The sequence below is a fragment of the Triturus cristatus genome, chromosome 5_1, assembly GCF_964204655.1.
Source record: "Triturus cristatus chromosome 5_1, aTriCri1.1, whole genome shotgun sequence".
Lineage (NCBI taxonomy): Eukaryota > Metazoa > Chordata > Amphibia > Caudata > Salamandridae > Triturus > Triturus cristatus.
The window spans coordinates 51071097-51085757 of NC_140587.1; the positions used below are offsets into that span (position 1 = coordinate 51071097).

Consider the following 14661-nt stretch of genomic DNA (forward strand, 5'->3'; position numbering starts at 1 on the left):
TGCAGGATAGACAGAAGGGGGGATAGGGTTTACGGAGCTAAAAGATCAGGCAGCCATCTTGCTCTGGGTCTTGGCCACGCCCCCCCTTCCCATGCTTTTGATCCTGTCTCTCCTACTCAGTGCAGTGGCTTCAAAGGATACTGGTACTTAGTACCTTATCCATACAATAGCGGCTCATCATTGCACCCACTACTGACTAGCATCCCTAGACCCCAGAAATATGAGAGCTCGTTTAGTGGTCTGGTGCCCCCATTAGTGGTACCCTGTTCTCCCTCTGGGCCTCTGGTGTTGATTACCACAAACTCCTCCAAGTATGGTGGCGGTTGGGAAGAGGGGCATCAGAAAGTCCACTACCTTTGGTTCTCCTGTGGTAACTCAACTGAAGATGACTTGGTATTGCTTGCAATAGAATCCCTCTGGTCATCCGTACGTGACAAGAGTGATATTTGCTACAATAATATTCATGTACATTTGGTATCTACGCCCTATTTTGGGATCCTGCATTTTTTTTAAATGAGCGAAAAACACTCATCAAGTAAATATTTAAAAAACAAGGATATCAAATCAAAATATTGCAAATGCAGAGAGAATATTTTTCTTTGCTTTTTGCCTGTTAATGGATAGAAATGGAATTTTAAAAAAATAAGAAACCGTCACTTAGAAAAAAATGCTCCCTGATAGATCTTTAGTGATACCTCTTGCTGTAGTCTTTCTGTTGTTCTATTGCAGTCTCTGTGTGACTCTAAGGATTTTTTTCTCAATAAGATCACTATCATTTGTAGCGCTTTTTCATCTCCCAACACATTGTGCTCCTCAGTGGACGTTCTAATGTTGGACCTCATTGAGATTGCCCTACTTCGAGTGAATCTAATACCGTTTCTTTGGTGGCACTTACATCAGTGGCCTGCAGAGTTAGGTCCAGGTCTCCAATTGACCATTGTTCACTTTGCATTTTTCACAAAGGCCAGGAGGCTGTTGTCCAGACTCACTGCCATTTGTAATCTATCGATTGCAGCCGCCTCTGTTGCAGATTGATGAATCTTTGATGAGAAGCCGAGCTGAATCCTTGTTGTTGAGGTCTGACAAATCTGACAGCCTATGTCATTCTTCCCTTTTCCCATTAATATCATGGATACTGTCATTGATGCCTATATGTTGGCCCTTCTGGTAGAATATGGTGCTCGCCATTCTTCTTAGTCATGTTCCCAAGTATTTTATCATACACAAGCAATTCTTGTTTCTGTTCAGGAGGGATTGCCTCTATTAGTTGATGGGGCAGCGCTGTTTATTTCCACCTACTGGACCTCCCTACTACTTTGATGGAGTGTTTCAGACCGTTCTTCTTAATGCGTTAACGCTATTGGCATTTCTGACAATGCGTTATGTCGCTTCCGTCCCTCCAATCGTTAGCAGGCTATTGTGTCCCTTAGCCGTACCTTATATTTGTGTTGTCCCTGTAGCAAAACCTAAACAACTTTTGACCACCCATGCAGATGATACCAATTAATTATTGGCCTAGAGATCACTCCAGGTCAAACCTGAGATTCCACATGCATGACAGAAGCCATCACCTGGATAAAGTCGAAATCCCTAACAATTTACAGGGAATAGCGAGTTGCTAATAGTGGAGGAAGATCCGTGAATTTGATCCAGTGGATGGCTCACCATCTGGGGAGACCTCCTCCCGTCCCCCCTCCCTTTTACTTCAGTTAGACACCTTGGTTTATTTATTGACCATTTAGTTTTACTTAGCTTTTAATTTAGTAAAGTCTTAGCATCTTGTTTAGTCTGTCTGCATAAAATCACTCAATTGCTGCCTTTTACTGCTCCTCAACTAGTGGTTCAGTCTATTAGTGTATTCCACCTGGGCAACTTTTACTGACTTTATTTGGGTTTACCAGCTTCTTCATTGATCAGACTACAAAGGATTCCATATGCTGCTGCTTGGTAAATCTTTGATATTCTGCGACATACGCAGACCTCTCTGCTGCGATCTGTTCTTCATTTTATACAGATTTCAAAGCATAACATGTTTAGAGGTCTTTGTTTGGTCCATTGTGATTTTTAGCAGTCAGGCCCGCTTTGTTTGCAAGTTGGATTTGTTTTTTACTACAGTATAAGCTGTTGCTTAACCTCCTCGTTTCAACTACTTCTTGATATTCCAAAAATTAGGAAGATTCGGTGGTATGGCTGCTCCTTCGTGTTCCTTGGAGCCAAGTACCGGAATCAGCTACCTGCCACCTTAGGTAGAAGACCACCGGGCCTTCCGTAAGCCACTGAAATCTCTGCTCTTATCGTCTATAGTACCTCATTCACTTACTAGCTTTCATCTTCCTGTAGCGTTGGGATACCCTCTTGGGTGGCAGAAACACAGTCTTCTAATTCACAATTCATTTATTGCTCCCTAAACCCTCCTTCTCATTTTCTCATTCAAAAGAAAACATGAAATTAAAGGAACATTAAAGCTTTTGAAGATAGTCAGTGCCACATAAAATAAAACATGCAGCCACCTTAATCAGCCCATGGACCTCCAGAAACACAGCCTTCAGCACAGTTTTTTGTTTTTTACAGCTCTGAGTATTCATGAACACAGGGCTTTGCTCTTTCATCCATTTCTTTGCTTCAATGTTTCCTGGGTATCATTTCTTTAGATGCAGGTGTTCGAATCCTCCTGATTTCTCTCTAAATGGAGCCCAGTTTCTCTCTGGCTTGTGCTCAGAATTGGACTTTGTAGTTAATGTTTCTGTTTACTCACTAATGTGGACTTTAGGGATGTTTTCTAAGGAACTTTTTAATTTTTTTGTCCCGAATTGCAAGTATGCTGAGGCAACCATGATACAGTAATTGCTGTACTGGAAATCTAGAGCCTTTCAGAGTTGCCTGGCTTCCACACTTCCATTGTGAGTCGGGGCAGGGAAGATGACCTAATTCAGATACCTGGAACAGACACCTAAGCTGCTTCACCGCCATTTCACATGGCTCTTGATGTCGAAATCAGGAGAGGGCTTGGACGTTGATTGAAGCCCATGGTGGAGACACAGGACTCCTGAAGAGCATTCTTTAGGACGTTGACATTTAAGGGATGTTCTTGACTTTGATAGGATGTTCTTGACTTTAGAAGTGTATCCTCAGCTAAATAGCTATGCCATGGTGCCCTAAAGCGATAGGCTTCAGCCACAAAAGCAGTCCTGGGTGAAAGATCCTTAGTAGCAAACCCTTCCTTTCCTGGCACCGAAGTATGTGCAAGAAGTTGTCTGCTCTACATGCTGTTCTTTCCTAGTGTGCCATCCAAGGCCAACAGGGGGCTCCAAACATTTCAGGGACTGTGGGTCTCCTTCACAAAGGAAGACCTTCAGCCCGCCTCCTCTACGCCCACAAGCACAGTTGCATATAGGATCCCTAAGTATCAGCAACCCAATCCCTGAGGTGAAGAGTACATGTTCCAGTCCATTTGGTTGGATATCATCTCTATCATAACAATCAATTTTGAGAACAGAAAGCTGACCATTTGTGTTTTCCAGAATATTTCAGTCCTACATGCCCTGTAGTGCAGGGGACATAACTCCCACCCTGTGTGTTTTCTATGTTATGAGGATGGGCAAGAAAACTAGCATTGTGTGTTGCATGTACTCCTCTTGCCTCTCATTTATCACGTGAAGCCTCATCTCGCTCTTCTGTCTTCTATTCTTATATGGTGTTTCTTATTACAGTGTTGGGTACATTCTTGTTGCCCAAGTGATGGTTTCTGCTTTCTTCTTGACCTGGTGGTCTAATGTCAATGCTTATGTTCTCATTAATTGTTTTAGTCTCTTGTGTCTGCTTAAAAATGTCTGGACCCAGTCTCTCTGTACTCTGTTCCTCAGACGGCCAAGGTGATGGAAGGGGACCACAAAACAACCCTTCTGGTCCAGGTTATCACCAGCGAGCCTCTTCCATGAACAGGAAGCTGGTGAGACAGGCAAGCCAAGAGCATTTGACGTCCCAGCAGCCAGGAACAGAGGGTCATCTGCTCCATGGTGTGAGTACCCCATGCAGTTTGCTGTGTTAAAAAATGTGTGATGTTTAGCAAAATAACAGGACATGTTTAAGTGGTTCTATAGCTGTAGCTATAACTACAGGACTAGTGTGTATGCATTTTGTGAGCGAGCAGATCACAGAGTTTGTTGTGTCTTGCTGTTTTGTCACGCAGAGCCCACAATTCGTATCTTAATATATGGTCTTTAGCACATCATTTCCTTATAGGTAGCTCATTGATGGAACAGGTCAGGCAGTCACAGCATTCTTTGGCTTTGTTTTTTTGCACAGTTTATTTCATATGATCTTCATTTAGGGCAGTGTTGGTAAAACATGTTTTGTATTTGTGATCTAAGAGGAAGGAGTGTCCAGAGTGGGCCTCATTGTGATGATCGTAATGTGACTGAACATTCCTGAGCTCTACAATACAAAATATACTTTTCTAAACACCCACGCCACCTTTAATCATTGAATTTCATTCTCAAGTGAGCCAGGTACAAAAGCTGCTGATAAGCATTTTCTTGTTATGCACTTATCTAAAGCAAGAGAACTTCCAATATGATGCCAACTAAAGAGATGCATTTAATCACAAAGGTATTGCAACCTGTTTTTGGCACCTCAAGTTGGTGCATTTAACAAATTAAGCTGTTGGAAGTTTGGTTCTTACTACAGTAGGGCTGATTTTGCTGACACTCATTGCTAATGCAACTATTTGCTCCAGGTAAAAATATTTGTTGATGTTGATGTGAAAAAGTGAGTACAGCTAAGTAAGTACATCTTCTTAAGGTTCTGTGATTTGACATATTAATATACGTATGACCTTTGTCTAATCTCTCCAAATCCTAACAATCAATAAATATAACCTGTGACAACACACACAATCCTCACTATGGCATTGTTATTTATTTAACAAAAGAAATAGCCAACATCTGATAGACTTCTTGGCGCAGATTCCTTACCTTAGAATTATCCTCAGGCGTCTGACTAGACCCGGAAAGATTTTGTGAGCAGTACCCCGCGCAACGGTAGGTGACGTCGTTCGGCTGCACATGGCATCATTGGCATCGTCTGCGCCGTTTGCGGTGCCTATATAGGCACCACCTAAGCGTGCTGATGTCAGTGCTTTTCTTTCCACGCTGGTCAGCGCAGATCTGGAAAGAGCAACCTCTTAGTCATTTTTTTACTAGGTTTTTTTCTATGCTTTGTCAAAAGCTTTTTGGGGGATTATCTCTTGGTGTGGCAGGAATGTCATCCAAGAAGGCCAGATTCAAGCCCTGCGGCGCCTGTCATAGACAGATGTCGGTGATGTACCTTCACCTTATATGCCTCGGGGGGCCTCGAGTGGGATCACGACCCAAAAACCTGCCCTGACTGCCGCACCATGCACCCGAAGGCATTGAGGGACTCATCCCTCAAACTAATGGCAGCTCGACTTGCGATGCCCCGATGATCATGATCCCGGTTGAGAGGAAGGTCCCAGGAGCATTCGCAGAGCCCGAGATGCCTGAGGTCATCACCACATTCCAAGTCATTCAGCCACTCCGGTAAGTCCAAGTCCCACAAGAAGAAGTCAGAGTGCTTTGACTTCACCTCGTCTGTCGGCCAACGAGACGAGGGAGCGTCGCCACTTGAGGCCTGGTTCTGCGGTTGAGCCAGTACCTAGGTCGACTCTGCATCTCCCCGAGTTTCCAGGAGCTGGCAGCACCATCCTCAGTCTCACTCCTGACTCTGTCAAAGAGCCGAAGGGGCATCGTCTGAAGCCTACTCTGGTGCTGACTGGAGACATGCCTTCCAGTCTGGAACCTGAGCCCTATTCTTATTGGCTAGGACTTGAGGAGGATTGGGAGGCGTTGCTAGACCCTGTGGAATACAAGCCTTTTGAGGAACAAATGAACTTGTGTGAGGGTATGGGTGAAGGCAGTGGACTGGATACTTCTCCAGACACTGACATGCTTTCTCCCCCTACTGTGGCTATGGAGGAGGGCACTACATTCGCAATGGTGGTGCAGAGAGCGGCTGTGGTCCTGGACCTTAGCTTGCCCTTGGTGGTAGTCAAGACTAATGTCTTGACAGAAGTGCTTCGCCCGGGAGTGTCCCCCTCAGAACCGCTTCTGCCTTTCAATGAGGCACTTACTGACGGCCTGCTTTCGGCTTGGTCCAAGCCCAAAACAGGGACTCCTGTTAATAGGACTATTGCCCGTTGCCACCTCCCCGCTTCAGGGCATCCAAATTTCCTCACCTAACACACTACCCTGGAGAGCTTAGTGGTCCAAGCCGCCAAGTTCTATGTAAATCCTGGCACATTACCTACTGCACCCCTGGACAGGGAATCCAAGAAGCTGATGAATCTTGGGAAGAAGATGTTTTCTTCTGCCAGCCTGGCACTGCGGTCTGTGGGATATGGTTGCGCAGGTGCTGACAATGGTCCCGGAGGAGGCCTGGGTCATGCTCACCCAGGTCGTTACCGATGGGAGGGATGCAGCAAAGTTCACCATCCGCTGTGGACTAGACACCACTAACTCTCTAGGCAGTGAGGTTTCGTCAACAGTGGCCCTGCGAGGCCATGCCTGGTTGAGGATGACTGGCTTTTCTGAGGATGTTCAGTTCTCAATCATGGACATGCCCTTTGATAGCTTCTCTCTCTTCAGAGTCAAGACAGATTCAGCACTGGAGCGCTTTAAGTACAGTAGGGCTATTGCCAGGTCCTTTTCATTGCCCCCGTCGCCCTTAATCTGCCTTTCGCTCCTTTTGTGGCCACTGAAGGGGCCTGCTCCCGCGTATTTCCCGCCCATCCACCGTGGCACGCAAGCTTTCCAGCCTGCGTGACCACAGACACGCTTCCTACTGGCCTGTGGGTCAGGTGGCCAGCGGTTGGCTCCGACCACCAACCCCCAGCAGCTGCAGCCTCGTAACCCTCTTAGTCTGCCTGCTTACCCTCATGGGCACGCAGTGGGCTGCAGGATTCGCCATCACCTACCCCGCTGGCAGTCCAGAACATTGGACAGCTGGGTTTTCCAGATGGTCCCTCCCTTCCGATGCTATCCCTCCCTCCATGCCACCTACTTACGACAGGCTGATGGAAGACCACCTCTCTCTTCTCCGCCATGAAGTGTCATCTGTTTTGGCCAAAGCAGCCATAGAGTGCCGTTGCCAGAAGTAGGTTGTGGTTGCTTTTCCTACTCCTTTCTGGTGCCCAAGAAGGAAGGAGGCCTTCGTCCTATCCTCGACCTTTGCTCTCTCAATTTCTTCCTCAAGAAGGTGAAATTCAAGATGCTCACTCTTGCTCAGGTCCTGTCTGTGCTGGATCCTGGAGAATGGAATGTGGTGTTGGACTTGCAGGAAGCATATTTCCACATTCCCGTCCTGCCTGCCCACAGGCGTTACCTGCGGTTCACGGTGGGCGATGAGCATTTTCAGTTCGCCGTGCACCCTTTTGGCCTCACCAGTGCCCCTTGGGTGTTCTTCACAAAAGGAGCTACAGAGGGATATAATGCAGGTCGCCCTCCACTCAAACTCAATGATCATAAACAAAAACCTGCTCTAAACCAGGATAAACATCATGAACATACCCAAAACCACATCTTGGTTCAACTACTTAGGTACCAGCTAATAAATGCTGTACACATTGGGTGCTCCTATCCCTTACTTAAAAGATTTCTCAAATGTGTCTGTCCCCCGTACAAAGATAGGTTGTGTACGTTTCTCACACCCAGGATTTTCGCACATCATGTCCAACAAAAAATATGTGAGTGAAGTGGAGGCACCTTATGGAAACACCACCATGGGAGCTACTGATAGGTGCTCATCAGTGTGCTCCGATTATCATCATTGGCAACCTCCACAACCAAAATGAAAATGTGAAAAAATGTACTCAAATTAATTGAAAGTGTGAAAAAGGTAAAACACGCACCACGAAAGGTATTCGTGTGCCTATCAACCCTGACCCCCTACTGTCAAAGCAGTACAACATAAAAACGAGCTAAACAGTCACTGGCACAACTATCAATTTTAATCACTACCGTGTGTTTGCTCAATTTAAAAACAAGACCTACTGTCGCACTCCATCAGTTCTTTATGGAAAGCCAACATGTTTCATTGCCTTTTAACACATTTCCGGCAATTTCTTCAGGGCTAGGGGTCAGTTCTCGCCACACTGTAAGTTCAATAATGTACCTGGGGATAGTAGTCACAGACAACACATAATTAGACACAACTCACGATAAAAATCACTCCACGCAGCGCGTGTACTTGTTTGACCCATTGCTCACATTTAAGAAATATTTACCCGGTGGTTGCCCACACCTTGCATACCAGCAGCCACCTCTTCTGGGTATATGTACGTATCCACAATACCCAAACGTACTTATTGCACTTGCTGTCTGTCACCAAGGTGATAGCGTTGGTTGTAGCTCATCTGCAGGGATCAGCGGTGCCACTCTTCTCCTATGTCAACGACTGGCTGTTGAAGGCAGGCTCGCCCCAGGCTGTTGACTCCCACGTCCAGACTACGGCAGACCTCCTGCATTCGCTAGGTGTAGGAGGCTGGCATAGTGTATGGTGCACACTTATTTAACTGATACACCTTGCACTAATCCAGGCACCATTATGGTGGTTTTAGCAGTCTTTGCTAGCCATAGAAAGTTCTCAAAGTGGTAGCTGTAGAGAGCAGCCTTCAGGCTTATCTTGAAGGAGTGTTAAGCAGCTTGTTTTACCAGTTTAATCCTATAGTGTAGGCTAAATGAAAAAGAACCGCACAGTGTTTATATGAAAATACTTCTGTTTATTACACAACACTCACCAACACATTAGTACACCTCCTACCCGGATATAGCAACACAATATACAACAATACTTCAAATGCCATCAGGTAAGTAGCACAAAATACAGTGGTCTCCAGGGGGAGACCAAACCAAATACTAAGAAAGTGAAATGCGAACTGCAAAGGAGGACATGTCTTGGTCCAGAAGACCCAGAGGAGACTAGGACACAAGCAACCCCCCAAGGTAAGCACCCAGGAACCCCACAGAGGCTGTCTGCAGAGTGGGAACACAGCCACGTAACCAATAGATGTCAATGGAGAGGTTGCAGTTTTGCAGAAAAAGGACTCTTCCCAGAGGACCCTGAAGAATTCTCTTGGAGGACGGGAGGTTGGAGAGCCACCCCACCCAGGAATGCTCCGGGAACCAGGTTACCTACACCAGGGAAGCCAGGTGCCTAAGGGTGAAGAGACATCGGAAACCTCCGTAGACGACAATGGAAGACTTGGAAGAAAATGCCTCTGGAGAAGAAGGTGAAGAAGTCTGATGGAAACCAAGGGTGGATTCTGGAAGTGAAGAATCTGCAAGCAGAGGAGACAGTCTATGCCACTCAGGAGTGACCAAGAGGCACGGAAGAGCAATGCCCACATATGTCGACGGTTCAGAAGAGTCGGCAGTGACCATGTCGCTGCAGCTGTGAGGACCAGGCGACGCTGAGGAAGACCAGCAGCCATGCACAAGCTGTCCCATGTTGGAAGTCTGTGACTAGGTGGTCGGTACCCGGCGAGAGCACCAAAAAGCCTTGACAGCCGAAACTGGTGTGGGGAACGAAGAAGGAGCAAATGTTGGGACCAGCAAGGTCTAAGGGACTCACCAACAGCAGGAGAAGGCCCTGAGCATGCAGCAGAGTCCACTGAAGTAGTAGAAGACCCTCAGGAGGACCTACAGATTAAAGGCACAGGAGTCGCAAGAGGACATTGAGAAGCACACCAAGATTGGAGGCCCACGTTGCAGAGGATGCGGTGAGGATGCTGAGTTTGGAGGGAAGAGATCCTGGATGCTGGAGCTTCCTGTAGCCCGAAGATCGCTGGAGTGCAGAGCCAACAAGCCTTGGCAACGGCAGGTCGACGCAGTGCACAGGGGTTCGGTCCCAGCGTTTCCGCCAAGGGATACTGGTCAAGCCTTGAGGGAGTTGCAGAACTACCAACTGTGTTACTGAGCCTCGGGAAGTCCGTAAGACGACCGGAGCAGCAGACTGGTCAGCTTCGTTGCGGTGCCTGCAGATGCCGGGGAGTCCAGGCAGATTACTTTGGGTGTTCTTGATGCCCACAGGTCTGTTGAAGAACCTGGAAGAAGCACAGATACAGACAAAGGCTTGCAGAACAGCGAGACCAGGAGCAGCAGGAGTCTTCCTTGGTTCAGTCTCTGTTCAGGCGAAATCCAGCGAAGTTCATGTGTTCAGCCGGTCGAACAGTGACGTAGATTCAGCCTCGAGTCATGCCCCATGACGAATCTAAAGACCCACCGACCGGGAAGCCCTTAAATAATCTAAGGAAAGGGTTGGAACAACTCAGGGGTCCCTCACAGAGTAGGGGCTCGACAGAGGAGAGGATATTCTCCTGGCCTTTGTCCAGTTTCATGCCAGAGCGGGAGCCAAGGACTTCCTGAACTGGCCCAAACTGGAGTATGCAAGGAGGGCACCCAATGTGCCCTTCAAAGGTGTCAGTTGGTGCTGGCAGGTCCACACCCTAGCCCAATACACTAAGTCCTGTCTGAGAGTTGGTCACACCTCCCTGTGACAGGAAACCTATTTTTCTACCTTCCCCTGCTGAAGCTTGGCTCAGCAGTAGGAGGGCAGAATCATGTCTGTGGTCAGAACTTGCTGTCAGACCCTGAAAGGCTGTTATGAGAGTACAGGGAGGTACCCCAATGGAGCTCCCCAGTACATGGGATCATACTTCCAACACTTGAATCAGTGTTGGGGTATGATTCCAACATGTCTGATACCAAACATGACCGGGTTCTGTGCAGCCACTATATAGTTAGACATCTCGTAATGACTGATGTCCACTATATGTCTTAAAATGGCTGAACCCACTTACAAGGCCTGGAGAATCGACTCCGGGCTTTGTTGGGGTGTCCTGCTCATACAGGGGCATCCTCACACTCTTAACCAAGCACCCGGCCCTCAGGACTGAAGAGCCTGCCATCAGGGTGACTTATAGGTTTTAAGTGCAATGACCTCCGATATAAGGAAACCTAATCTGTCGTGAGAGGTGCAAGCCCCAACTCACACAGGCTGCAATGGCAGGCCTGTAATCACAGTTTCAGTGAACTCCCATGGGTGGCACAATACATGCTGCAGCCCATGGAATACCCATGATGCACCTATGCCCTGGGTACCTTAGCAATCACTTTGCACCAATGCGGATTTGACATCTTATACTCCAACATCTCCTGCTCAATCACCATTTCGTGTATCACCAATTGATGACATCATCACTTTTTAAGATTTCCTAGCAAGAAGAGCAGCAAAACTAAATATTCCCTTGGAAACACCTCAACCTTCGGTGCCTGTGATTTTAGAAACCCTCCAGCCTAGAGCAGCTCCTAAAACCTCTTTTCTGCTTATTCCAGGACTATTTGAGATAGGGGTAGAAAAAATTATGAAACCAGCTACATTAAAAACTGAAACATTGAGTTAAATGAAAAAATACAGACCACCTAAACAGGATCCCGCTATATATTAGATAGACCCAAAATCAGTCTTTATAACAGTACTGATGGTCGGGCGAAAACACGCTTCAGCACCTGAGTTTGCTGCTTCACCCGAGAGATAGAGCAAAAGAATTGATACATCTGGGACTTCATCAACACATCAGGAGTTACCACTGGGAAATTTGGGACGGCATGACGTTTTTTAATTTTTATAGAAGACAACCACAAAGTTTGAAAAATGATTTCCATCACACAGTATAAGCTCTCTGTTCTTACCAATCTGTCTCAGAGTATCTACTTATTTGGTAAATCACAACCCAAGCATGATTCCAAAAATATTCTTAAAAAATTATTTTAATTTCATCATATCCAATATATATATATATAGTCAATAATTAAATTAAATAACACCACCAAACATTATTCAACCCCTATGCCCACTAAAGCAATATGTCATAAGGTCCATTGTTTCTATTAAAAACAAAGTCCCTGTTGCCTCCCCAACGTCTGAGAGCTAAAGGAGGTATTCGTCATGTTTCTGCATGCACCTTAGGTGGAGAATTCAAAACTTTGACATACGTTTCGGTGGAACAATCCTTTATATTGCTCCACCTTCATCAGGACTGATCAAAGAGTGTACCATAATGGATTGAGTCACTCTAATCTGTTGTAGGGAAATCCAGATGAGCTTGTTTCAGGATCACCTCTCACATATAGAATAGACGCTAAGTCAACGTCATCTGCTTAGGCAAAAGCAGGGATTGACAAACGTTGAAAATAAATCTTGGTGAAGCAGGCAATAAACTTCAATCAACAATATCTTAAATTTGTGGCCTCATGTCGCAATAAATGTTTCCTTTCACAAATGAACAAATCGGGCAATACCAAATAGTGAACCAATTCACACCAACGCTGTCTAACGCGTTGCCTTTCGTATTTGCGGCCATCCGTTTATAGAATCTTGCTAAAACGTCGGCAACAGGACTTCATGGAAATGATTAATGAGAACTTCCTGATTAGTGCCGATACAGACTTGGCAGAACTATCTGCTACAGGTTATAGGCTCAGTTAAAAATAGCCAATACTCCTTTTTCAGGTGTGACTCTTTTTGGTCTGCATAGCGCTGGGGAAATGCCTTGAATGAAACGTTAAGCAGGGCTCCTAAAGGTGTTTGCTTTTGAAGAGGAAAATACATTCTATAGACAATAGAGACCAAACGAGCATTGTTTTTTCCTCTTTATAGAGAGGGGGGACACTAGGAGCTGATTATTGGGTCCAGTGACCAATGTTCCCTCTAATTTATTTCCTTTGGGTGAGGCAATGTAACATCTCTTTGCACTGCAGCCAAGGTTATGTGCGCCAATAAACTGACCATGCATGCAAGAGTTACCTGGATTTCCACTTTAGGCCAAACAGGTAGGTACTTGCATGTTTCTTTATTAGCATTTGTTACACTAAACCGGTTTATACACCTGCATTGTGTGTTACTCCTTCTGTGATGCAGCTTTTCTCTGGCATTCATGCTGCACAAGAGGTAGATCTATGCAAGACTGGAAATTCATAGGGAGGGCTGAACCAGATCTAATCCTTTAGAAAATCCTACATGAAATGATACAGCAAGTGGCATAAAGTCACAAGAAACTTGTCACAAGTCCATTGCATCACAATTCAATTGTCAGAAAATGTTAGGTTCTGAATTATTAAGGAAAGTATGATCAAAGAACCCAGTGCTAAAAAAGTGACTAAAAACAAAGGACTAAGCCAAATCTAAGGGAGTGATTAATGTGGGGAGGGTCTGTCAAAGGCATATATGAACATGACAAACCTTTTGATGTGTAGTGCGCATTGTGAAGGTTGGGACAGATTCTGAATGGAAGATTCTGCCTTTGATATCATAGGGCAGGGAGCCTCAAGCAAATATCACTTTTCAAGCCACTTCTCCAGCTCTCAAAATAATAGCCAGCATCTGATCACCAATCCCCTGCAAGGAAAGCTAAGAAATAAAGGGCCATGGACAAGGGCTGAGTACTCTTCCTCCTTGAGAGATGGAGACCTCTGCAGAGCTAATCCATGTGACTCAATATGATGCCTTTACCGAATGGCAGTCGGTGTTTACTCAGCCGTAACAATGATGGGTATTGTCTACTATCAGGTGTGTCATAGGACCTTCGGTATTAGTGAGCTGCAACAAGATAAGCAAGTTACTGCTCTTGTACACTTGCTTCTCCAAACTTATCTACATTGAGAGGTCAAGGCTTATTTAAAGTAGCGGTAGTAGGTCTGGATCTCAGAGTAATCACATGCAATAAAATGAATGTCCATCCTGATTTAGGTAATTAATATAAGGGTATGTCTGTATAAATATATAGCACCATGATGGCCTTATGACGATGCACAGTGACACAAATCACACAATCCTAGCACGTTCTGCATTTGCCAAATGACCCTAAATACTTTTATAGCACTTACATGTTAGGTACTACAATTCAAATACCCTGGGTGTCTTTGGAAAATCAAATCCTACCTTCTTAGGTATTTGAGCCTCTGTACTTTTGCTATATATGTCTTTCCCGAAACCCCTCCCCAGGCCACCCCAAACGCTCCTTACACTCCCATAACTCCTCACATTTAACAGTAAGTATCCCCTTTTTCCAGCCACTCTTCTGACCCCTCTCACATGTACAACTTAGTAGTAAACTTAAATAATTGAGGATCTCCCGTACAGAAAAGATAGGCGAGGTGTAGATTTACCCTTGGTGGTTTGTGAATAGCATTGTGTAATACTATTGTAGTACCACTAAAGTACTACTAAATGCTGCTTGTGATTAGAGCCTGTTCACCTCTCAGGTTCTTCTAACTCTTTTTGTGATGGCTCAATTTCCAAAAAATCATGCATTGGCAGCCATGTTCTCGCCACTGCCCTAACCTGAAAAAGTCTTCTTCCCCTTTGACCTTCTGTCCATTCAGCACCCCATTTGCTTACTTTTTGTTAGCTGCTCAGAACGTATGTGTTTACACTCCAAAGTTACTTTCTGCCTTATTTTGACTACTGCCAAGACACCCACTAGTATTTGAGCGCTTCATAAAAATAAAACTTATAACAATTAACCATGGGCATTAATACACAAAACAAAACAAAAAACATGACGTCCCATGCTCTGAAGAGCTTAAA

The 14661-nt window shown here is 45.4% G+C and overlaps 1 protein-coding gene across 1 annotated transcript in view; it reads left to right on the plus strand.

Moving 5' to 3' along the window:
• Positions 1-14661, plus strand: part of MAPK15 (mitogen-activated protein kinase 15) — a 254034-nt gene that overhangs the window by 216421 nt on the left and 22952 nt on the right. The window contains exon 13 of the mRNA XM_085604390.1: positions 3864-4018. Within this exon, the coding sequence (XP_085460516.1) occupies positions 3864-4018 (155 nt within the window). The remainder of the gene's footprint in view (positions 1-3863; positions 4019-14661) is intronic.